A 26,416-nucleotide genomic window follows, 5' to 3' on the forward strand; every position below is an offset into this window, starting at 1 on the left:
GGTGACTATCTAGTGAGAGGAGCTGGTGACTCCATTTAGTGCGAGGAGTTGGTGACTTTGATTTCTCACTATCTGAACTCATGGGAGTGGTGACTCTGTTCAGTAAGTATTTCATAAACTCATGGAAGGGTTCGCGACCCTAGTGGGTGACTTCGGGTTGGTGACCCTAGTGAGTTAATATCTAGACTCATGGAAGGGTTGGTGATCCTAGTGAGTGAGTGAAGTCTCGTGGAAGGGGAAACCCTGGCGAGCATGTATGGTTTCATGGAAGGGTCGTTGCCCTGGTGAACCATATGGACATGGGAAGCATGTTTGGCTTGGACATGCCTATGTATCATAGAAGTATTGCTCTTATGCAGTCTAATGGCATGGCAAGATGTTTTGTGGCTATGTATTCTACTTCTTTTATCTTTGAAATTTATGGATATTTGGGACACAGTTGGCTCTTGTGCGTGTGTCTGGTTAGTATTAGAGTTATTGACTCGGTATATGGATAAAGATTCTTTCTTGATACAGTTGGCTCTTGTGCCTGTATCTGACTTTGGATCGTGAATTTGGATTTATGGCAAAAAAGGAATAAGCATAGAGTGGATATTTTGGGCCAGGAAAAAGCACTTCAAATATAGACCAAGTCTACTAAAAAGCTGATTTTTATCATCAAGCACTCATCTCTCCTGGCCGGCTACAACTCTCTCTCTCTCTCTCTCCTCTCAGCGCTGGCCGTACAGTAGATCCCCTGGTGGTATTTCATGTGTTGGCCATACAACAGGTAGTCGCTTACATCTCTCTATTGAGTGGTATTTCATGCGTTTGCCGTACAGCAGGTAGTCGCTTACATCTCTCTATTGAGTGGCCGTGTAATAGGTGGTGTTTGCGGCTGATTTAGGGCTAATTTTTGGGACAGTTTTGGATAGCTTGTGGATGTCTATATCTTGGCTCTAGAGTGAGATCTAGGCAAGAGTTGTGCTGATGCTTTGTGGAAAATCTAGTGTTCTATACCTTGGTTTATTGTAAAAGCTTGAATAAAGAAGTTCCTAGGGGGGGTTGGTCGTTCCTGCTTAGTCCAGTGTTATTATATTGTTTATGGTTCTTCCATTGTGTTTTCATGCTCTGTGTCTGGTATTTAAAGTGTTGGTTTATCGTTTCGGTTTCCCCTATTAGTTACAATGAGCACCATGGGATTTTATTCATCAAAGTGACTTATAATGTTTATAAGTCAATGTGTTCACACATCATTAATGACGGGGTGGACATATTATTATTTTGGGCATGGACAGGTGGACAGAAGGAGGCGCCTAGCTTAAACTTGGGGAGCAAGCTGGGAGAAGCATAAAAGTTGATATTTTGGGCCAACCCAGCCACTTTTGGCAAAAAGGAAAAGCAGGAGCCAAAAAGGGAAGCTGGTCGACTTTATAAAAGCAGGAAGAGGCTTTTGTTAGCGAGGATAAGGGCGCATGTGCCTTGGGCGAATGCTCTCTCTCTCCATCTCCTCTCAGCGCTGGCGGTACAACTCTCTCTCTCTCTCTCTCTCTCTCTCTCTCTCTCTCTCTCCCCTCTGTGCTCTGGCCGTACACCGCTGCAAGCAACCGGTTGTTTTTCTCTCTCTTGTGTGCTGGCCGCATAGTGGTGCATCTCTCTTTCTGGTGTGTACTGGCCGTACAGGGGGGGGGGGCGGGGGGCGCGGGCAAAGTTGGCCGTACAAAGGACTGTTGCTTCTCTCTCCTCTCTTACGAGTAGCAGCATACAATACAGCCATAGTTTCCAGAAACGCCGTTTCTGGCCCACCGAAACGTGGAAACGTTTCGGAAACGTCTCCGTTTCCAGAAACGGCGTTTCCAAGGCCCTGTTTTTCCAGGGTTTAGAAACCCGCGTGCTGTTTTTCGCCGCCATTCTGCGCGCTTATTTCCGCCATTCTGATCTATCATTTGAGTCTTTGACATTGAACTTGAGCAAAGATGTATTTTTCAAGCTTTTGTAATGTTTTTATTAATTATATATGTATGTATTAAACCCTAAAACCGAAACTCCGTTTCCTCGTTTCTTCCCGAAGGCCGAAACTCCGAAACTCCGTTTCCCGCCGTGCTCCGCACCCCCGTTTCCGAAACTCGTGGAAACTATGAATACAGCAGCAGCACAGTGATCGTACACTCAGCCACACATGTGGCTATAGTTGGTGTTCTCTCTCTTTCAGTCCTAGCCATGGAACGGGCAAGATTCAGGGCTGATTTTGGGGCTGTTTTTGGACAGGTTTTGGTGCTTTTTTTATATTGTCTCTTGGCAGAGATTTGGTCAAGAGTCTTGCTAATGTTTTGTGGAAAATCCGGTGTAAGTTTACACGCACACCTTGGTTTGTTGTAAAAGCTTCTCTTTGAACAAAGAAGTTTCTAGGGGGGTGGAGGGGGGGGGGAGTGTTCCGGCTCAAGTGCGGTGTCGATATTTTATTGTGGTTTCTTTCCGCCGTGTATAATAGCTCTTTTTGGTATATGAAGTGTTTTTCTATTTGTTCCGGGTCCCCGTTCAGTTCCAGAAGTTGTCGGTAGAGCAGTATTAAACATGAAGAAGGCGGGCTGATCTTTAAGTTGCCCCCATGCTTTGCATACCACTTTATCCTTGCTTGCACGTCCTTTATTGCCTTGCACATTGGGAACCATACTCACATGCACTTTACGCTTATCTGCTTTCTTGTCTTTGCTTGTACATTGACGCGATATGACATCTTTACTACATGTAAAGCATTTTCCCTCTCACACGTATTGCGCCCTTTGCTGCTGAGATGACTTATAAGTGCTCTTCTTGTTCCAAGGCTTCTTCTCCTGTACATTTTCATCTTTCAAAGCACTTGTAGCACTTTTGGCATCCTTAAAGCCCCTTTTTGGTGGCTGTCCACCTTTTTGCATGCTAAAACCAGATTTGTGCTTCCCTTTTCCCTTGCTTAGGTCAATCTTTTATTGCACCCATTTGACATTGAGTTGCTCGGAGCCTAAAGCTGAATTTATGAGTTGTTGGAGAGTTTGATTGTACATTTCAAAAGATGTAAGCAATCCACCCAGTCTTTGCAATATCTTCAATGAGCAAGTCTAGGCTATGGGATGCACATGGAGTCCATACAATCTGCGGGAACTTATCCTCTAGCATCCGTCCCATAGAGACAGTTGCTCCCATTGTCTGTGACCACTTGCACTATGTTTTGTGGGCCTATCTCCATGATAGCCTGTCGCAAGTGTGGCCATATAAACTCTCCTGTCACCACTGTCCCGGGCACAGATGTATCATGGCATGCCCTTGCAAGAGGACACCAAAACATTGTACACATTCCTCTTGCGTATATCTAACCTTCCATCACATAACAATGTGCAACCATACTTGGTCCAAGTGGCTTTTAATGGCTCCATCTCCACCTCCACTGCTTGTTGCTCTCTTCTGAGCTCTTTAGTGCACGCCGTCTCATAGGAGGGTCCCTCCCACTTACATCCAATGCTGCTGATTGCCCTCATGGCCTTTTTCCATCATAGGGTGCACACAATGTGAAAAGACAAAGCACATTGGATGAAAAGCTGAGTGAGTTCCCTAGTTGCATGATTAATTGCGTGCTTTTGCATGCTTGCTTGAATGCTTGCTCTCTTTAGAAAGGCTCTAGGTCCTGCACGCAAAGGGCTTTGTGTTGTTGTGGGAGTGGAACTACCAGCACCCCTGAATCCTACTTGGCTTTGTGCATCTTCCTTTGAGCCCAACCATGTTCTCGTTGATACATCTATCCTCACTAGCATCAAGATCCTCAGGCAGAGGTCCACAACCACAACCTGTCAATTACTGTCTTTTCCATTCTTGTAGGGCGGCTTTGATGTTTGCAGGCACCATTTTGCATGCACCAATGCCTTCCCCGATTAATCTTGAGAAATGGGCCTTAATACGGATTATGGTACCTCCTGAGAAAATCTCGCAAAAACTACATTACCATTTTTGGGTGCTTGAACTACCATATCTTGATACAAGAGTGACATTGGCCCACATGGCATCCCTAGTGTGAGACATCTTGACAAAGGCAGGGCAAGATTGGTACCTTGGCATGAAAACCCCCAAATTTTTTATTTTTTATTTTTTGGGCAAAATTGAAGAAAAACGCACAAATGAGTACAACCAACCTGAGAGATGGTGGGAACAGAAGTTGAGAAGTGCAGGAGGGCTGAAAGGGGCTTGTTTTTGCAATGCAGTAGCTTCTTCGTTGGTTTTCACAGGCACAGGTAGACGTGTTTTCGAAAAATGAGCACTTTGGATTAAAAACGCCCAAATCGTACTGATAACAGGTGGGAGGGAAAGAAAAGCGTTTCATTTTTCGTTTCATAAAATCTAAATGAAACGCGTTTGTTTGCAAGTGATGCAAGGTAGTAATCTCCTTGCGAACATTAGCCATCTCACTACCTTGGTTCTTTAGGGTAGAAACGTCTGCTCAGATTTTTTGCATCTCGCTGTCAAAATAAGCTTTCTCAACCACTACTATCTCCTCCTCTTCCACCATGATGCTGGGTTGCAGGAAACGCCAGCCCATGGCGGGGAAACGTCGTTTCCCTGTTTCGTGGCATTTGTGGACATTTCCCACTAGGGAAACGTGACGTGTAGTCACACCCATGCTGGGCAACTTTTTCTAATAACTCTAGGTCCTGCTCCTAATAAATGACACTCGACAGCATGAGTTTTTGAAGATAACGATTCTGCAAATCAGCCCGGCGCGCCCTCCGCCTTTGTACAGTCATCCACACCACACAGAGGCTCACTTGCCTGCATACACCTCTCAGCCTCTGCACATCAGCTTTCCTCATGCAGGAAGAGGGAGCAAATAACTAGCCGCCATGCTTCTGCTTTAACTGTGTCCCTCGCTCTGTGATTTTTGAGCGTTGTACTTGCCCTCTTAATTTCAGAAACTCTCTCACACTAGCCCATGTTATCGAAGAATGAGCTCTTAGGTGCAAATGCATTCACTTTGTGTTGACTCTTGAGTGGCTTTGCTCAAAGACTCTTCAATCTGAGCAAAACCGCCCACCTCAAACAAAAAAAGGCCCAGTATTTAGATAAATTCCAAAATGTTTTCTTCTCCTTTAGCTTGCGCAACCCCTTAAATCAACCCTTTCAAGCCCAAACCACCAGTTTTCCCCTGAGCCTCTTTGGAAGTATGTTACTGCAATTGGCCCATTTGGTAGTGGGAGCAGGAAGAAATGGAGGTGCTCTTTCTGCAACTTGGAGTTCTCAGGCTCATATTCTCGAGTCCGGGGCCACTTGCTTGGTATCAAGAACCAAGGTGTTCAACTTTGTTGCTGCAAAGTGACTCCAGAAGACAAAGGCAACATGATGCGCGAAGATAATGAGAGTACCAATAAGAAGCGAAAGACCAATGATGCCCAAAAGCAAAAGGCTCAACCCTCAGTGGCATGTATGTTCAAGAATGCAAGCAGGGATGAGGTCGATGATGTAGTTGGTAGAGTTTTTTATGCATGTGGTGTGGCCTTCTCATTGGCTCGCTCCCCTTATTTTCATGCTATGGTAGCAGCAATTGCCTCTTGTGGCAAGGGATACAAACCGCCCAACTATGAGAAGTTACGAACCACACTTCTTGATAGGGAGAGAGACATAATATGTAGTCGTCTCTCTGTGATTGAGTCGACATGGTCTCACTATGGATGCTCCATAGTGTCTGATGGCTGGACAGATACCGCCGCGAAGATACCGTTGATTAATTTCATGGTCTCAAGTCCTCGAGGTGTGGTCTTTAAGAAGTCAATAGACACTAGTGGCAGCCAGAAGACGGGGGATTCTATTGCAGAGGCTATCAAAGAGATAATCAAGGAAGTTGGAGTTCATAATGTGGTCTAGGTATGCACAGACAATGCAACAAATTGCAACCTTGCAGGTCAGCTAGTGGAATTGGAGTACAAGCACATCTTTTGGACACCATGCGCAACTCATTGCTTGAATCTTTTGTTTAAAGATTTGGCATCGATAGTGTGGATGGATAGGGCAATCACCAGAGGCAAAGAGGCTCAACAGTTCATTGCAACCCATGATGCCAGGAGGGCTATGTTCAGCAAGCACTCTAAGCTAAAGCTTATCAAGCCCGGGGACACTCACTTCGCTTCCAACTTCCTTATGCTACATCGTTTAGCAAAGGTAAAGACTCCATTGAAGCATCTTGTCACGAGTGAAGAGTGGGATCAACAGAAGGTACACAATGGCTCAACAAAGGAGATTGAGGAGAGAATCTTGTCTGTTGCATTTTGGGAAGACACTGAGAGGTATGTCAAGGTCTTGTGGCCAATCATGGCAATGTTGCGCATGGTTGACAAAGATGAACCGTGCATGGGTGTTGTCTATGAAGGCATTGATCAAATGGTAGAGAAGGTCAAAGAGATGTTGTCTGAAGAAGTCGAAGAAGTCAAAGGGGATACAATGTACGAGGAGATACATGGACTCGTAGTGGCAAGGTGGGTAATGCTTCACTCTCTGCTTCATGCCACAGCTTTTCTTCTTAACCCTAGATTGTTTTCAAAGAATGCACATAAGGACATGGATGTGAAGGGGTGGAGGCAGACATTGAACCGAGTAGCCAAAGATGGTGCAGAGAAGACAAAGTATAAGGCACAACTCTCGGATTACATTGGACAAAAGGGGGATTTTTATTGGCGAGGATGGTGCGGCGGATGACATGCTTAATCTCTCTCCTGTTGCATGGTGGGAGAACTGTGGTGCAAGTACTCCCGAGTTGCAGAGGTTAGCCACAAGGCACTTGTCTCACAGGTGTCGAGTGCCTCAGCATGTGAGCGCAATTGGTCTACATGTGGATTCATTCACTCTATCAACCTCAACCGGCTAGGGCGCAAGAAGGCTGAGGACTTAGTGTATGTGCATAGTAATCTCCGATTGATTTCTAGGAAAGAGCCTTCCTACATCTCAGGGCCATGCCAGCAGTGGGATGTTATTAATGAGGATGCTTTAGAAGAGTGGAGCGAGGAAGTGATTGATGATGAAGATTGTAACTGTTTTGTATTATGATCAATGATTGATTAATGAAAACCTCTCATGTTTTGCCTCAATCTACTTTGGTGTGCATGTGTATTTGTATTTTTTCAAGTATTATGTCAACCTACCCCCGACGTTTCCTTGAAGTTGAGTTTGCCGTTTCCTCCCGTTTCTTGGGGTTTATCGTTTCCGAACCGGAAACGTTTCATGCAACCTAGCCATGATGGTATGGTGGCCAAACTCAGGATCATGGCTAGGCTCCCCGACATCTGCCCCTTTATCTTCCTGTTTTGGCTCATGATTGGACAAATCATCGGTTAAGTACAGGGGCTCGAGTGTTGCCATGGGTATGAGGGATGGAAGAGAGAAAAAAGCAATGGTGTATCTCTATCACCACCTAAAAATATGGAGATAAACTTGGGCTGATTCTGAATTTTCAGAAAAGCGAGGGAAGAAAAACCTTCAACCATAGAAAATAAAACTTGAGACTAGCACGTGAAATGACTTACCAAAGGCTTCCTGATCTCCGTGTACAAGAAGAGATGTGCGAAGTCTGCACCTTGCTGTTTTGTCTCACGTTGAACATAAGGAAACTTCAAGGTTTGATGGCTTAAGGACTAAGTGCTCTATTATATTGGCAGCCACCCTAGCTTTTTATATTTAGGAAACACTTGTTGCTTTTCCCTTAAAAAATCTGGGCACCCCTTTCTAGAAACTTCCAAAAGCGGCTAAGGTATCATATTTAGAAGTTCTCTCTAAGACAAGTGTGCTTTCTGTTTTTTCCCTTTTAAAACAGTGTGCTTTCTGTGTTTTTCTTTTTAAGAAAAAAAATCTCCCAAATAACCGTTGCCATTTCTGGCTGCCTGGCGACCTGCTGTGTCAGCAATCAACCTTCTGGCGGCTTGCTTTGGCTGTGCGCAGCAGAAAATCTGCTGGCCGCCTCAGCTCTGCTGCGCCAACAACCATGCCTTTCCGCACCAAACAGTCCTGTTCAGCTGCGCCAACAGCTCCATGCTTTCCTACTCATGGTATCCAACTGTTGCTATGCATGAACTCTGCGCACAGGAGGCTGTAAACAGGCACTGGCTGCTTACCCTTGAGGCTTGGCCACTATGATCCATACCCTTGTCTACATGTTCTTCCCAACATGCCAAGCGTGTCATACAACTGAAATGCAGCCCTACAGAGAGTCCAAACCAGAGAAAACCAAGAGTTCCCACAAATTTCTGGACATCCCTCTATACGCATGAGTCTCCATTTCCCCCCTTCTCTTAGAATCCACATACATCTACCTGATTGTAACCCTAGAAAGCATACATCTGACGAGACAAATCAATTGTGGTGCTGAGAGAAATACCGGGGTATCCAGACGCAAGATAAACCATGAAAGACATGCAAACCTTTGCAGACTCTTTGTCTAGTTCGCTCTGATACCAAGTGTAAAAGGCCTCGCATCCAACCAAGATCTCCTAAACACAATCCAACACACAATTAGAGAAAACCGAATAGAAGGGGTGCAGGCAAGCTCATCACCCAACCGCAGGATTAGTACCTCGATCCACCCCGGAGCTAGGGGCTAAGGTCCCTCTCCACAAATACATGCCAGTTAGCACTAGCGTCCCATACCACTAGTGCCTGCCCACAGGGGCCTTTAGCAAGACTATCTTATGATCTACCATGTCCACGGCAGGAGTAGAAACTCTGGTGTAGGCACAAACCAATCAGAAGTGCACCGAAGAAGTGACTCACAAATAATAAACCAAGGCATCACTGATATAGTGATAACTACCGCTGTAAATAGCTAACATGCTATAGACAGCCAGTAGCATAGTTTATTAATTCTGAACCTTAGCCCACTGTATTTGCCTGCTGTCTACTAGTCCCAAGGCCCCCTAACCCTACTGGATTATGCCTGCTAATCTGAGGATTAGCTCTAGGTACATAACAGTCAGTTCATTCCGTTTCTCTGAAGTAGAGAAGCTGTGGCCAGTATTTGCATCTTCAGTGGACAGCTATGTACTTATTTTGCAAAATTGCATGCTAAATCTGCTCATTTGAGGTAACCTAAATTTTTGTTGGAAGAAAGTGATATTTGGACCTTACCATACTTATTGCACTCTTTATTTACCACTGTATAGTTACTGATTAGCAGGCTGTCATTTTGGTTGATGTCTTCTGTTCTTGTGCCCTTGTTTTCCACTTTTCTTTATTGGACTTCTCAATGCACATGCTTGCATAGCCCAACTTTATGCACACTCTTCTTTGATAGTCCCTTCTTGGCTCCTTCCAAGATTGGGCTTAGGCTGATCCAGAACCATAACAACGTTGCCATTAATGGTTGTGTGTGTGTTCTTGAAATTTTTTATACTCTTTTTCTTGAATTTGCAAAAATCCTTGATGTTCTGAGTAACATGGTAAAGAAAGTGCGAGTAAAATGGGCCTCTGGCACAACACTCAAGCCAGAGTAAGCAAAGTGGTGATATTATTTGAATATTTATGGGGATGCAGGACAGCAAAAGGTCATCCACCGATCACATTTGCAATTGCAGCTCAGAAGACTAATGAAGTGAACGTGTCTGTTTTTCCTTGCTTCTCAGTCTCAGGCAAAGATGGAGAATTCTCTGCCAAAGATATGTGGATGGAGATGAAAGAGGTGTGTTAAGATCTTTTATATGGAGTTGATGTATGTATATACATACGTATTTACGCGTTTCCACACATGCACGTGCACGTGTGTGTACATGCATGCATGCATACACAGTAACATATATGTGCACACACATCTACCTATGTGCATATACCAATACATATGAACGTGGTTAGGCGGGAGGTGTGTCCATGCATAAACTCGTTAGCTTCAAACAGTGTGAACTGTTAAGATGTGGCTTCTGGCATGGAACATTCAGTGAAAGCATTGGGATAGTGTCACTCTCCTTTGGATGCTTTAAAGGATTTGGTGTTTTACTTTTTTCCTTATGGGTTTTTTTCTTCTATTTTCTAGCATGGCACGTTCAGTGAGAAGCATTGGGACTCTTTCCCAACTGCAGTGTCACCACCGGGTGGATCCATTGGAGGTGCAGTTGCAGCCACTGTGCTGCTTCAACCCCATCAGAGAAAAACAGTCACATTCTCTTTAGTATGGGACTCACCAAAGGTCAAGTTCTTGAAAGGAAGGTCATATTACAGGTAAAAAAGTAAGCCTTCCAGTATGAGAATTCTATTCGGATCTGGGAGAATTTGACTGCATTAACTTAGCACGCTTCTCTTCCACTTTGCTACAGGAGATACACAAAGTTTTATGGTTTTTCTGGAAAGGCGGCTACACAGTTGGCCCATGATGCTATTCTTGGTGAGAGGCTTATGCCTGATTTTGACAATGCAGCAAGCCCTTTTTAATTTGGTTGTATCGAATCAGGTGATCGACTTAAGTTGTTGCATGTAACAAAAGGTTGGATTGCAGGGTTCAATGATGCTTCAAGGGCATTTGAAACCCGACTTGGGGTGCGATGAACCACTTAACTGTAAAAGAGATCAAATAACAACAGCATAATTAAACCATTTGCATATTCACATACAAAGTAAAATAGCATGAGATGAAATTTTACACCATATTGAGGCTGGAATGGACCTACACCTTTTTAAATAGTTTATTACAAAAAGGAGTATTTTACATAGTACAAGCATGAGTGTGCCCCATAGGCCCGCAGGGTCACCCAGATTGCCAAGCACAAAATTCAATGATGAAACATCATAAACAAATCCTCTCGTGGCTCTCCATCCTATATGCTGAAACCCCGGCACTAAGTCCTCGATAACTCTTTAAATACCACACCCTATTCGTCTATAACCAAGGAAGTATTCCTGTGTGCCCCTGCACTGTTGCCCTGTCACTGTGCGGGCTCGAGAAACTCCCCACAATGAGCTATACAGAGGTTCCTACCCAAAGGTCCATGTCTAGAGGAATATAGTATTTTTACTTACCTTGCGGTTTGTACAGTGCCGAGTGGGGTTCTTCTTTGTTCTTCAGTCTTCGAAGTCGATGAAGTTCCAACGCTTCAATTCTCAGTTTCTTCTTTCTTCTCCTGGTCGATAACAGTACTGATATGTATTTGCAGAGCAAGAAGTGGGAAGGGCACAACAAGAAAACTGGTGCACGCAATCGAGGTAGTCTTTCCAAACCTATTTCTAGGAGTGGAAATGTTTGAAGAGGGGAAGTATGTTATGTACCTGATGCTAACCGTAGGGTTAGTTTGTCTAATCTGCAGTTAGAAGATCGAGAAGATAGGAAAGCTATAGTGGCCAAAGGCTATAAACACTGCCATGAGGGGTGAGCGGAAGAAATCAAACCAGTTTCGGGTTGTGGAGACCTTGGAGGATGCCCAATTGACTTTTGGGAAGTTTTCTGGATGTCAAACATTCAAGGTGGCACCTTTGGATCTAGTGGATATTATTCTAGGCCATCCATGGTTGTATGATCATGCGGGGGTGGTCTACTACACAAGGAGATGAAGTTGACTTTCCAAGATACTTCCTGCCACTCCTTAGAGGCCCTTCAGATGAAAAGGGTGGTATGCAAGGGCAGTCATACCTGTATGGTGTTATGTCAGGGCACCTTGCGGGCAGTTGTGTCACGGGTAAAGTGTCCTCCACCTATGCCAGAATGGGCTTGCTCAAGAACGGTGACAAAGTCATCCTCATGAACGCATTTTGTCATGATGCTGCCTTGACCCTTCTTGTAGCATTCACACTATCTATGGATAGGGGGCCACCTTCCGGATGAAGCTTCTGGCTTTGTCCCTTTTTTTTTGGAACAACTAATCAGAAATTCATTGGCCAAAAAGTGGGTAAACTCTTTGCTCCATTTTGGTAGGTGGTCAATTTGGAACAATGGAGCGTCGGAAGATCATGGGGTTCTCTGTTTGGAATTCTGGGAAGGTGGATAGCCAATGCTGGGGGTTCTGGCAGTTAGCTATTACTACTATTAAGAACTCGGCTATGTGAAGATCAGGGTCCTCATTGTACTCTCTTTCTTTAAAGATTGGTAAAGGGACCACGTTAATTGGATGAGCATTAACATTCCCAGCTGCTATTTGGATTGAGATAGCTCCTATGGGTGCTACTGGTTGAAGGGCCATATTAGGGAACAACAAAGGTAGGCCTTCAAAAGCGCTTTCAAACCATTTTCCTCTTTCTTGAGCTAATTGTACCTTTTCTCATCCTTTCCCGTACTTGTGGTCTCTAGTTGAAGCTTCTAAAACCGTAAAGAAAATGCCCTAAGCTGTCTCTTAGGTATTGTAGTCCTTTCACAGTACTTAGAAAGATTGATGATGTTGCTCAATGCTTACACATCAAAGCTAGTTGAAGGATGTAAAGTACATCCGGTGTTTCATGTTAGTCGCTTAAGAGAAAACTGGGCAACAATTTGGTAAATGGTGAATCCCTCGTTGAGTTTATGAAACCACGTAGTCTTCGAGAAGTCACTTTCATTGGCCCGATCTTCACTATGTACCCTACAACTCAAGCCCGAACCGACTGACAATGGGATATGATGCTGCTTTGGCCCTTTTGGAGAGAGAGTGCTTTGTGGCCCACCTCTAGGAGCCTAGCACTAAGAAATGTCTCTTTGATACATTAGTGAGTCAGTGACACTTGTTGTGATGAATGGAGATCCCCTATTACATAGCTGGTGCTAATTCTTGGGATTAGTGGCCTAATCCGGTAGGATTAGGGAAGCCCTGGGATTAGGAGAAAGCAAGGTAATATGGGCGGCTAAGGGTATTATTAATAAATCCATGTGTACAGGCTATTTATAACAGGATGGTTATTTATAGTCACAGTGGGCACTATATAAATGAAACATGGGTTACTATTGTTATCATCTCACTGTTGGTCAAGATCTCCCTATGATAATACTGCACAGGTTATGTTTGGTATGGGTGTCAACCCAAGTTTCCCTTCAGAATGAGAACTTGAAAATGGACTTCTAGGTGTGTAGCCCTAGAAAGAATTGACTTGCTATACAGTTGATTCCATAGTCGTGCATTTGGGAGAGTATATGGTACATTAAGAGAGTTATATCATGGGTATTCTGATTTGCACATGGTCTTGATGGGAATACTTTTAGAAGTCATTTATGAGGAGAGTGTGTAGATATCTGATAGTTTTGTGGTTCTCAAAGAGGAAAGGTATTTTTATCTCCTAGCTCTTGAGTTGGATTGAGGGATTGTTTTGTTCCTCACGACTCTGGTTCGAGTTGGTCTGTTTTTAGTTCCACTGAGATAGTTGTAGGAATAGTGGCTGCAGTTTTAGCCAGTTCCTATGGCACAATTATGAGTGGAAAGAGTAGACATGGTGAACCAGATTATGGAGTCAGTTGTCAGATGTAGTTTGAGTTTCCCCTGTTTATTTCCAAGATTGGGAATGTCTTTGACTTCGAAGACAGTTTTGCCAGTTTATAGCATAGGTTTCCAAGATTACTTTCTTAGACAGATTTTGTTTCCAAGAGTGGAAACATCTGAGTGCTAATCTTGGAGATTAGTGGCCTAATCCGACAAGGTTAGGGGAGCTCTAGGATTAGGAGAAAGCAGGCTAATACGGGCAGCTCAAGATTATCAATAAATCCATGTGTACTGGCTATTTATAATAGGATAGTTATTTATAGCGGTAGTGGGCACTATATAAGTGAAACATGGGCTACTATTGTCGTAATCTCACTATTGGTCAGAGTTTGACCAAGACTCTGGCTACGTGTGTGGTAGAGCATAGATCGGCATGTCGAAGGACTGGCATGAAGTTGTCGGAGTCAAACCTTAGTCCATGGCTCAAGGGTGGTTCAAAGCATAGAACCTACGGTTGGGAGGTGAGCTAGCCTGCACCCCTCTTAGGGGGTTTGTTCTAATCACTCGTGCTTTGTGTTTAGGAGATCCATGGGGTGTAACATCACCTTTGGGACCTTTGGGGACTAGATTTCAAGGAGGATGACTAGAGGAGGATAGAGAGATTGCAGGTCATGATGTACTTCCTTATGATGAGGAATAAGCCACGCTGCTACATGAGATTATGCTTGCTGAGTTTGGGGCAGACTCTTTGGTCCTTGATTCCCAATTCTTCCAGACACTCACCTACGTTTACCATGTATACACATTGGACAGAGATCTTGAGGATGGCACGTGAGTAGGCCAAACCACCCACCTTAAGCTCCATGGCCATATAGCAATATCCTGGCTATTATTGGCCCTTGCTTTATTTATAAGCTCTCTTGCTTTATTTATAAGCTCTCTTGCTTTATTTATAAGCTTTTAGCCATAATTAGCCCTAGGCTATTAATTATAAGCTATTAGCCAATCTAGACCTCATCCTGTGAGCGCCCTTGGCCCACGTGTGAACCCTCTAGGTCCCCATGCCTTAGCTACCCTAGGTTAGTCCATGTCCCTAGCCCTAACCCTAGGCCTATCAAGACATAACATCCTCTGTGACTCTCAAGGAGTGGTCCTTGTAGAATTGAAGCTTTGTGAAGAAGCTCCGTCGGAGATAGCCTTGTCCGACACGTGTGAGGCAAGCTAGGTCGTGGATGATCTTGTTTAGAGAGATCCTAGAAAGTTGCATCTAGACTATACTCAAAATGCGAGGGGAGGGGGGAAGGCAGGGAGGGGATCCATCGGGAGAGCATATTGATCAAACACCACGTGATGCGATAGTACGAGCATGTACAATACCCACTTTGTGCCAATTGCATAGATAACTCAAATGCCATCCTCAAGAGAGGGTCTCAGGCCATCCAGCTGGGGATTATGTTCGTCAACTACACAGTGATGTGAAAATACAAGCATGTGCTATGCCCACCATCTGCCAACTGCAGGGAGTGGTATGAGACACTAGGGTTGGAGCCATCAGTACCAAGCAGATTCATGGCAATTAGACCTCAGGCTCGGGGGTCATATGTGGCACTGAACCGACGGTTGGGTGGTGAGTCATGGTCATGTGATGTATATGATGTTGGGTCTATGAAACCTCATTAGGGTTTCGGTTCTAGGTTAGATGATCCTTGGTCTTGGTCTATGGAGACCTCACAATGGTTTTAGAACATGGATCTAACAAGTGCTAGAACCGGAGGCATGGAGGATGTACAAGGTAGTATCCTCATGTGGGCTGTTTTAGCAAGAAAGCTATGGTTTCTCCGCATGGATGTGTGGGAAAGCAAGAAAGGGAGAAATCGTTTATGCAGATGCACAATGATTTTAAAGAAGGTGAAAAAGCAACCCTCATACAAGCTGGACTATAGCTTCAATATGTGCGTAAGGTCTTCATTTTTGCCCAAGGATTGTCCCTACATGCCTGCAAGAGAGGGTAGAGGATTCTCAGTTCAGGTTAACCCTTCAGGGACGAAAAGCACCGTGCCTAGGGCTAGCCAAGGGCCGCCAGATCAGGCCAGCCATGGGAGGTGCAATGCGCAACTAAACCAGGCAGCACGGCCGGGAAAGATGGTGCCCAATGCCACAGCCACGCACAGGCAGGTCAACCCTGTGTAGGCCGTATGGAGGTGCCCTCTATACGCATTCTTAATCACAGCCAGAAAGAGAGCTTGTGTATATGCACAAAGGGCAGCTTGCATGTATGCACAAAGAGTAGCTCTCAGTGCTAGAGAGAAGCAAAACGTGGCTAAGAAAAGAGCAAGCAAGCTTTTGTTAAGGGGCGCCATCTTTTTGCTATAAATAGAGCAAGCAAGCTTTTTTTACATAAAGTAGGTCAAGTGCTTTTTTGAAAATAAAAGAAGGCTACCTCTGGAGTTTTACAAGAAAATCTTTGCTTTTTTTTAAAGCAATAAAAGAGGGACCGCTTTTTATTCCCATAGTATATCAGTCTCATATTTATGGGGGCACGCAAATGCTTCTCTCACATGCAAGGCGGATTTGCACCTCCTCCTTCGTGTCGCAGGAACTTTTCTCTCGTCACACCCTTCTCATCTACCCTTTAAGTCTTTCTCTAACCTTTCACTTCTTTCCAGCCCTTAACCCATCACCTTTTTGTCAATGCTTTTCTCCAAGTTAGCACGCAGGTTTCATGTGCACCGCAGATATATGGTGTCAGTTGGCAATAACTCCGTAAAGTCATCGAACAGTCACGACGTGGAGTCGGTTGGGGATGACAACTTTGAGCAAGTGAAGCCATGATGACCGTGGGGTTGTCAAGTGGTGTCAAAAGGCTTTAGCTAAGTGGATTCAAGTCTCAATTCACACACACATTGGTGGGTCCTCAATAGTCCTGACGTCACAGACCCTCTATTGTGATGCTGATTTTCAAGTACTTTTTTGTACTTTTTTGGTAAACCCCTAATTTTAAAATCTTTAATTTTTCGAGGTCTGACTGCTGAACTATGATGGAATCTAATTTGTTGCATGCTCTTACTCTTTCACATGAGTGTATAGTTCTTTTTAAAACACTGAAGAGAGTATACCAAGTTTTCCCATGAACTCTTCATGTTATCCGGATAGCCACTAGGTGGCCGGTGGTAGGCAGTCTTGTTGGAAATTGGTAATAATTGAGGACAGGGTGTTGAGTTCAGTAGTCGTGTGGACCGTGGTGATGATCATAATCCAAGATGCCTAGGCGGAGGTTTCCGGATGGCTTATAGATAGTCTGTAGAGCTGACTATGGAAGCTAGGGAGAAGGATTGGGGTGTGAACATGGTGGTATCTTTCATCCTTGATTTTGAATGGATTAGATTGACCCTAAAGTTGACCTAAGTTTTGACTTTGTTGGTGTTTAGAGAGGAATTTGGTTGCCTAAAGGTTGGTTTGTAGGGGGGAAAGTTGGCCATTACACCTAAGATCATGCTTAACGGGGGTTTTATGTGGGGTGTGCTCTATGTTAAAATATGTGCATCTCATGTGTTATGTGGGAACAAGGTGTTATATAAGGGTTGGCACTTTATTAAAGGCTTCCCTATATAAAGGCCCCTCTCCCCTCTTGTTGTATCCATTCATTTCTCAACACATGATTGTCTCCACCCATCTCTTCGTGAGCATAAGCCTTATGTAAACCTCTTGCTATAATACAAGTTGATTGTTGTCTAACATCTCTCTCCCTTTGCCATCTCTCCCTCTCTCCTCTGTTTTGCTTCCGCATTGTGCAACTCTAACATGGTAGCGGTCGCCCAAGGTCTTGGCTGCCCTCTTCTGCAAAATTTTTCCCTCTTCTACCAGCATTTTTTGAAGATCATCAGTTGGCTGTGTTTTTTTCTGCTGTACCTGCATATCTTCTTCATCAGCATTTTTCTTCTCTAGTACTCCTCTCCCCCCTGCAGTCTCCGCATGGCGTCGAGGTGCAATCCTGAGGGGGTTGCGTTTTTTTGCTTCCCTGAGCGATTTGCTGCTGCTGTTGGTGAATCGTGGGCTGCTTCTACCACCTGGACAGCAGTTGGAGGAGAGTTCTTTGCACCCGGAGAAACCCAGTAAGCGGCGTTGTCAGTTCCGCTTCCTTGGCTACCCTCCCTTCCCTTTGGGTGCTTCCCGGTGGATTTTGTGGTCCTACTTACTGCTCTCCAGCCCCTTTTTCTACCTCAGTTTTCTGAGGGGGGCTGAAAGGTCCTCATGGTTCGTGTTGTTGCAGTGTTGGAGATTGGTTCTAGAGATCTGAGATTCAGTGAGCTCAAAGGCTTGCTTGTGGAAGGTGGACTATTGTTGTGGATATGGGTCCCTCCTGTACGAAAGAGGATAAGCTTGACAGAACTAACAGGGCTCATTGCAAGCTGAATTTGCAGGTTTGGTGCGTCCTTGTCTTACAGGGTAAGGTCAAGGTGTCCCTTAATGGTCAGGTTAGGCACTTGCTACAGTGCAGATGAAAGCTTGGAGCCGGTGCTACTCTTATCGAAAGAAAGGTCACTTGGCAAAGGATTGTTTGTTCAAGGAGGACAAAGCCAAGGTCAAGGCCAAGGTCAAGGACAAGTCTTCATCAAAGAAGAAGGGAAATTAAAAAGAACAAGAAAGTGATTCCTATTCTTCTACTTCCAGTGCTCCCAGGGCCCTCCCGGCTTAGGAGGACATGGATGGTGTGCTTCTCTAGCCATAAGGACATGTTTCCCCCCTTGTGCAGTAAACTAGAGGAGGCTCATGGGCGGAAGAGGGGGCTGTCAAATTTTGGTACATGGGAACCATAAGTCGGAGTTCCAAGCATGATATATAAAAAAAATCTGGGTGGACAAGTCAGCTTTGGTAGCTATGGATTGAATGCATTTTAAATTCATTGCTTGGTGTAGTAGAGAGTATGGACTGGATGTGGTCAGAGTTCATTGTCCGAGGTTTTTGGGACATAATGTGTTCACAATCCACTATTGGGAGATTATGGGTGTGGTATACCCGTCAACTCATCATTCTATTCTTGGAGTTCACTGCACATTGATGTGGGAAATCGGAGCCAAGTAGATTACTCTGTTGTTCAGGGTGGCATTTTGTTTTGAGGAGACAAGTTGACCGATGTCCATGGTCGTGTCTTCATCAGCTTTTCTTCTTTAGACATTTGCTCACTATGAGTTGCAAAGGGGGTGTTAAAATATGTGCACTCATGTGTTATGTCAGAAGAAGGTCTTATGTAAGGGTCGGCTCTTTATCAAAGGCTTCCCTACATAAAGGCCTCTTTGCCCTCTTGTTGTATCCATTCATTTCTCAGCGCATGGTTGTCTCCACCCATGTCTTGGGGAGTATGAACCTTGTGTAAACCTCATGCTATAATACAAGTTGATTGTGACATCTCTCTCTCTTTGCCATCTCTCCCTCTCTCTTGTGTTTTGCTTCCACATTATGCAAGTCTAACACTCTAGTGGTATGAGACGCGAGAGTGTTTCTATGTAGGATCTCCTGAGGTTTAGTGGGTTTATTGTCTTGGACAATCTATGCTTTGGCATAGTTAATCTCTGGTAACTATGAGAGAAATTGCATTGTGTGGACTAGTGTTTGCCAACAACTAATGCAAGATGCCATTTGGTATGATAGTTAAATTGTGTTGTTGGTCTATGCTAGGGTTGTTATGGTAGAGTGTCCGAAGCTAGGATCGCAATCTCCACCGGCCCGGAATGGCGGTGGAACAGCCGCTGAACTGAACTCTGGCCTACCCAGCTGCGCTGCCCCGGGGCAGTAGGTGGTCTGGAGGAGTATCCTGGAGAGGCCGAAGGAGGGATGGTGGCTCGCGGAGAGGAGGGGGGAGAGCGAGGAGAGGATGGAGAGGCATCTGCCAGAGGAGAGGTGTCAGGGGGGGCTCCCGGGGGAGGCGGGAGGGGGGGCTGGTGGGGGGGGAGAGGGGGGGGTGGAAGGAGTGCTCTCCGAGTGAGGGGAAGAGGGCCGGGGGTCGCAAAGTGCGGCTCGGGATCCTCAGGAATCTGCTCCATGGAGGGGGCGGGGCCCCCCGCAGGGGAGGCGGGAGCGGGGTCTCCACGTGGGGGGCTCCACCGGCGGCCTCAACGGGCACTGAGACTGAATCCTCATCCATCGGGGTGGGACCTACTGGCCGCCTATCCCTGACTGGAGCATAAGTGCGGGTAGGTGCCTGGACGCCAGCCGGAGTCGCCTGTCCGCTAGCCTGTGCTGCATGCTGGCGTCTGCGACGGTCCCTGCGGGCCGGGCGTTTCCGCCGACGAACCTCCTGCCATCCGCCAGCCTCCTGGGTCTGCGCGGCATCCTCCGCCGGGGCCTGCTCGTCAGATGATGGCGCCTATTGAGACGAGTTAGGGATGTCCGGTCTCTGAGGTGGATGGCCACCCCTCGGGCCTCCTGAAGGGGGTCTAGAGGCGGCAGAGCGTGAAGGATGAACCCCCTTGCGGGGACAGGCGCGTGCGACGTGGCCCATCTCCCGACAGATGTAGCACTGGCCGGGGAGGCCCGAATACTCCACGCGCTGTATCAGATGTCCTCCAGAAAGACAAGGGAGGAGGATCGTCTTCGGGAGGGACTCCGGTGACGGAACCACAACACGAATGGCCGGGAGTCTTGCTGCTCGAGCTATCACTGAAGCCGCTGTGTGAGGCATCTCCACCACCTGCCCGAACGCCTTGCCAATGGATGACAAGAGGGGCAAGTACTCCCTGCGGAGTCCAGGAAAGCAGATAGTGATGGGGAAACCTGTCGCGCCTGCTAGCGGGTCAGAAGCGAGGTCAAAACCGTGAGTCCATCGCGCCAGGAACGCCCGGGATGAGCGGAGGGCAATAGGGTTCCGAGCCAGCACCGCCACAGAGTTCTCTCTAGCCTCCCCTGGGGGGCCCCCGTGAGTGATGGGGCTCCCAGTGGATTACGGTTTTTTCAGGTGTCTCCAGCTGGATGCTGGCCCGTTCGAGACACTGGTCGCACCCTTGCGAGTTTGCGTGGTGTGCCATCCCTCTCGTTCTCCTTCAGTGGTGAGCAGCATGGTGGCCTTCTCCTTTGCTCTCAGTGTTGCCCCAGACACAGCATGGGATTGCAACTCTGTAGAGGAAGTTTTGCGTGATCAGATACTGGAGTTTTCTCACCACTTCAGTGACTTGGGGCTCACGGACCTATTGCAGACCCGATTACACTCAGCCCGCATGAGCTTGTTTGGTATAGGAGATTGCCGGCGGATCCGGTCCACACCTCAGTTGAGGTGGTGCTACTGATTCTCCTCCACGTCGCCCCGAGGGTGCAGCCTACCTTTAGATACATATATGCAGAGGATCGGTCTCACGCCTATGCCCTGGACAGGGCGAAGGTGGAGTGGGGCTGGACACAGAGACAAGTCACCCTCTTTTTGGAGAGACTCCGCACCCGGACAGACAGTGACTATTCTCCCTCCAAGCCGGCGCCCAAGACTCACAGAGTGGAGGGCAGCTCATCCGAGCCGGCTGAGAGGGGTGAGCCAGTGGCGGCTGCTTCACTTGCCATAGCTCATCCATGAGGATCCTCTCATGGAACATCCAGGGTCTTGGTGGACCTCGCTGCTACATTGGTCGGGGCAGACTTCGCCAGGAGATCCAGAGGGCTCTCGTTGGAGGACCCATAGATATCCTTTTCATCCAGGAGCACCACCTTTCTGCCGGGCGTACCCGCACCTGCGGGAAGATCTTGCCAGGCAGGAGCCACACTTTTTGGTCACCGGCATATGGCTCCCAGGGGAACCAGGGTGGAGTTTGCATCTCAGTCAGTGAGCAGCTTCTATCCGAGGTTGTGGATTCTGGCACTCTGGTCCAGGGTCGAGCGCAGTGGATCATCCTTCGGGTTGGGGAAGACCGCATTGGCTTCCTCAACTTCTACGCCCCTAATGGGGCAACCGGGAGAGCTGAGTTTTGGAGCACCATTAGGCAGTCCCTCCCCATGGCAGACCATTGGTGCCTAGGGGGGGATTGCAACATGCTGGAGGGTGCAGAGGACAGGATGGGGGGCAGCCAGGAGACCATTCATGGACCGGAGCTCGCTGCCTGGGAGGAACTAGTGCTACAGGTGAGAGGCCAGGATCCGTGGACTCTCTCGGAGTTTGGCAGGTTGCAGGGGAGTTTATCTTTCTCGTGCTCGGATAGACGGGCCACAGGAGTTAACCTTTCCCGCATCGACAGGTTTTACATTGATGAGTGGGCTTGCGATAGAGGTGGCACTGTGGGTATACTTGCAGGCTCCTCGTTTTCAGACCACTTTCCAGTGCTTCTCCAGATCGAGGACCCTACGAGAGGAGAGCGAGGCCAGAGCGTCCGGATTCCAGATTGTCTCATAGAGGAGCCCGAGATTGCGACCAGAGTTGAGCAGGTCTGGCAGGAGCTTCAGTTCAGGAGAGGATCGGCAGCCAGCGATCTTGACAGGGGTTTGCAGGAGATCAGTAGAATGCTCAGACAGGCTGCCCTGGACTGTCTGGAGGCTTTCAGAGAGCAGGAAAGGAGCCTGCGGAGGAGTCTAGCTTCCCTTCAGAGACTTTAGGAGAGGGATCCTACGAGCCCTTGGATTTCAGAGCACAGAGATGAGATCCATCGAGGAGAGAAGGGTGGAGTTCCGATTCCATGCTCGGGTTTCTTTTTGGACACAGGCTGGAGACAGAGTGACTCGAGATTTCTTTGAGGCGACAGGGCCTCGCTTCAGACGAGAGGGTCTCAGGCGTCTTCGGCAGGCTGATGGCCAGGTAGTGGTGGATCCCCCCAGGGCTCGGGCGATCGCCACAGATTTTTACAAGGATCTGCTCTCTGCTGAGCCAGCAGATGACAGGGTGAGAGAGGCTCGGGAGGCAGACTGGAGCTTCACAAGACCGGTTGTGCCAGCCCATTTGCAGCACTCCCTTCTCTCCCCCTTCTCGGATACGGAACTGGAGGCGGCTCTTCAGGCACTTCCTCGGGGCAAATGCCCAGGAGAGGACGGTCTCTCAGTGGCTTTCTTCCAGAGGTACTGGGGTCTCTTGCATAGGGGGATTAGCCAGTGGAGACCGATCACCTTGCTAGGCACGGCCTACAAGGTCCTAGCTAAGGCGATCAGCAGGCAGCTCCAACCTCACCTTCCGGACATCATCCACTCCACGCAGACAGGCTTCATCCAGGATAGGAGCATCCTGGATAACATCTTCTCTTTCTGGGAGGCTACGGCTTTGGCTAGATTTCGGCAGGAGGATCTGGCAGTGCTCCTTCTCGACTTCGAGAAGGCATATGATCGGGTGGACTGGGCCTTCTTGGAAGGCACTATGGAGAGGATGGGCTTCCCCCCTGAGTGGATCCGTGGGGTCTCTGCACTCTACACATCGGCTCATAGCCAGGTGCTGATACAGGGCGTGCGCGGAGAGAGGTTCCAGCTCTCGTGCTCGGTGCGGCAGGGGTGCCCCTTGGCGCCCTTTCTTTTTCTTTTTGTGGCGGAGGCCATGAGCACTTTCTTGACGGCACAGGATACAGGTTTGCGGGGCCTCCAGCTCCCCATCCGCACCTCGGAGGAGCTCCTAGACTCGGAGTTTGCGGATGACACTGCTGTCTATCTTCAGGGAGGGGAGGAGAACCTCCGCCGCTTCGCCTCAGCCATGGACAGGTTTTGCAGAGCTTCGGGCGCTTTGATCAACTGGCACAAGTCGTGTGGGTTGTGGGTCAGTTCTGTGCCCCCCCCCCCCCCCCCCCCCCCCCGACTTGGAGGCCAGTTGATGGGTTTCAGTGGCTGCCCCCTGGCACTACAATGCGCTATTTGGGATGCTATGTGGGCATTGACATATCTCCGGAGCAGCAGATAGCCCCCCTTCTTTTGAGCATTCGGAAGAAGCTTCTGTATTGGAGTACCGCTCGTTTATCTCTGACTGGCCGAGTGGTTGTGGTTAACCAGGTTCTGCTTGCTACCATGTGGTACATCACTTCTTGCTGGGCCTTCTCTCGGGCGTGCATTGGCCAGGTGCAGAGACTCATCAGGAACTTTCTTTGGTCCGGTGGCGACGGGCGGCCCGCCAGGGCCAAGGTGGCATGGGCTGTGATCACTCAGCCGAGGGAGAGAGGCGGCCTGGGCATAGTTGATCCTATTTGTCAAAGCCGAGCTTTGCTTGGCAAGTTGGTGGTTCGTGGCCTCCTACCAGGCGCGCTGAGCCGTGGAAGGAGTTTCTTGTTTCCAGGATTCTCAGCCGCACTCCTTCTCTTAGCGGCCCCTGGACCCCCAGCATCAGGTGGATCTTTACAGAGCAGCGATCCAGAGGAGTGGGCCTTGGCTTCGAGGAGCGTTTTGCAGCTAGCCTTCTGAGGGCCTGGGAGCATCTGAGGCCGTCACTCTTCCAGACTCCCCCGGGCACCGATGAGGAGCGCCTGAGGCAGCCATTGATCTGGAACCCCTTGATCCGACTTCCCAATGGTCATATGGTTGGATCGCGATCGCACGTGTTGTGGGGCCCGTTGAGCTCCGGCCGAGCCCAGTCCCTAGACGACTGGATATGTTTTCAGCAGCTGCCTCTAGAGGTTCAGGAGAGGAGACTCAGCGGGATGAGGGGCAGAGAGTTGATGAGGCAGGACATTGAGGCGGCCATCCCCCGGGAGTGGCGGACTCCAGTACAGGACCCTCCACCTCCACAGTGGATGGGCGTCTTTACTCGGCATGAGATCCTTCTAGCGGTCTGCGGCTCAGCAGAGAGAGTCGCCCCACTCACCTTCGAGGTGGGAGAGGGAGGCCAGCTTCAGAGGACCCGACTAGATTTGGATGAGTTCCAGGGTTGTATCTTTCAGAGGGTGCGGGTGGTCGGCTTTCATCAGAGACAGTGGCATGTAGACCCCTCACCGGCCTCGATAGGGGAGGACTATTCTTGGAGATTATGGGCTTGGGACAGCAGGCCTCTTATTCGCCTTCAGTGGGATCTAGGCGAGTGGCTTTGGCGAGATCCTACTCGGCCCCTACCAGCCCTGGCACCCCCTTTTTTCAGTATACAGCGAGGCTGGGGCGGCGGAACCAGAGGCACAGGATAGCGGGCACCCCGGCGGCGGCCGAGCATTGGCGGCGACAGGGACTCTCCCCTGCCTTCCTTAGGGACTTCTGGCAGCGCCTTTGGGCGAACTTCCGGCCCCGGAAGGTGACGCTTTTTCTCTGGCTTACAGCGCATAGAGGACTAGCGGTGGGGGCTTGGCTAGCTTTTGGCAGACACCCAGCGTCCTGCCCTCGGTGCGGCCATGCACAGGAGTCGTAGCGGCACTGCTTATGGGATTGCCCACAAGCACAGCAGGTCTGGCAGCGCGCTCTCAGGATGATTTTTGCAGGCTCGCCAGGTGAGATGATGGTGACGTGGGGTGCGGTGGCTTGGGCCACGGACAGCAGCCCGGCCCTTGGATACGAGGACGTCCCTGGCAGTGTGACCATCCAGGTCTTTGACAGGGCGATGGCGGTGGTTTCGATGCCAGACTTCTCTCCGGCAGTCTCCCAGGAGGGGGATGGGCACAGATGGGAGATGATCAGCAGCATGATGGCTTGGCACATATGGAGAGCCGGATGCAGGGAGGCCATAGACTGCCAGGCGACTCCACCGGCGGAGGTCATACAGGCCCTCTGGGTGGACATCATTCACACCTTGAGAGGACACTGTTGGGGGAAACTTCAGGGCGACTCGGATCGCATGAGAGGTCGCCGCAAGGCGTTCCTCCGCACTTGGCAGCCTGGCCCTTTCCTCATCGGGAGGGGCGAGGATGTCACTTGGCACTACAGGCCTCTAGTTTGGCTCTTCTCACCTCCCGCATGTACTACTAGGTAGCCCCCCTCAGAGAGTGGCCAGCCACGGGGGTGGAGCTCCGGTGTTCACTGTCTTTATTATCCCTCCTTGTGAGGTGAGCTTTGTAGCCTAATGGCGTTTTCTCATTAACTAATAGAAGGATCGTTTTTCCAAAAAAAAAAAAGCACTTTGGAGCTCTGATTTGTGTTGCTGAAGTTTTGTGGAAAAATCTGGTGTCTCACACCCACGCCTTGGTTTATTGTAAAAGCTTCTCTCTGAATAAAGAAGTTCCTAGGGGGGGCCGGTTGTTCCGGCTCAATGTGTTGTTTATTCATAATTCTTGTGGTTTCCCGCTGTGTGTTCTCTCTCTGAATACTTGAAGAGTTCTGTCTTTTTGTTCCGGATCTCTGCTACTTGTGACAAATAGCCTAGGGCTAATAATGGCTAAAAGCTTATAAATAAATCAAGGGGCAATAATACCCATCCTTGGGGGCACTTACGAGTTAACGTAGTTAGGAGGGCTACCAGGGGCATGCAAGACCTCATGGCCATGGAGCTGCAAGCTAGGTGGTTCAATCTAGTGGTATGCAACACTAGGTTAGGGCCATCAGTACCAAGCAAGCTCGCGGCAATCAGACCGCAGGCTTGGGGGAGGTTTGAGGCTGTGAACCTATGATGGTGGGTGATGAGTCGCTAGCCACAATCTATCACAGTCATGCGATGTGTACAAAGTTGGGTCTATGAAACCTTGTTTTAGGTTAGATGATCCTTGGGGTTGATCTATGGAGACCTCACAGAGGACATTGTAGAACCACGATAATTATACCATAGTCACAGGAAATGGGGGAAACGGCACCCCGAAACAGGGAAACGTTGTTTCCCCACGTCGAGTTCACCGAAACGGCTAGAAACGGGCCACCTTGGTCGTGTTGCCTACGTGGCATATTTTAATAAAAGAAAACGATGGATCAACACCTTTGCTATGCGCTGCCCATGTGGCATAAAATTAAAGAAAAATAAACATTGGCTGGCCGTCTTAGTAGCGATGCCGTTGAGAAACGATGGCTGGCCAAAATAAAATGCCTTTGATATTTGCAGCCCATGTGGCATAAAATAATTTAAAAAAAACGTTGCTTGGCCCGCCTCCTGCCCGTTGAGAAAAAACGATCACCGCCTCCTGCCCGTTGCTTCCTTCCTGTTGCTCTCCTTGCAAGTTGTCTCAACACCACACCATATAATCTCTAGTACGAAGCTTGTTTTGTACAGTGTACTTGCCTTGTAC

General features: G+C 48.2%; 1 protein-coding gene across 2 annotated transcripts in view; it reads left to right on the top strand.

The window, feature by feature from the left end:
* Positions 1 to 26,416, top strand: part of LOC147616244 (uncharacterized) — a 148,811-nt gene that overhangs the window by 116,709 nt on the left and 5,686 nt on the right. For both annotated transcript variants that reach the window (XM_086777262.1, XM_086777263.1), the window contains 3 exons: positions 9,517 to 9,661; positions 10,010 to 10,194; positions 10,290 to 10,357. In XM_086777262.1, coding sequence (XP_086633388.1) covers positions 9,517 to 9,661; positions 10,010 to 10,194; positions 10,290 to 10,357 — 398 coding nt within the window. The remainder of the gene's footprint in view (positions 1 to 9,516; positions 9,662 to 10,009; positions 10,195 to 10,289; positions 10,358 to 26,416) is intronic.

This window comes from Cibotium barometz, chromosome 38 (assembly GCF_041138505.1).
Source record: "Cibotium barometz isolate CiBa-2024 chromosome 38, ASM4113850v1, whole genome shotgun sequence".
NCBI classification, from domain to species: Eukaryota; Viridiplantae; Streptophyta; class Polypodiopsida; order Cyatheales; family Cibotiaceae; genus Cibotium; species Cibotium barometz.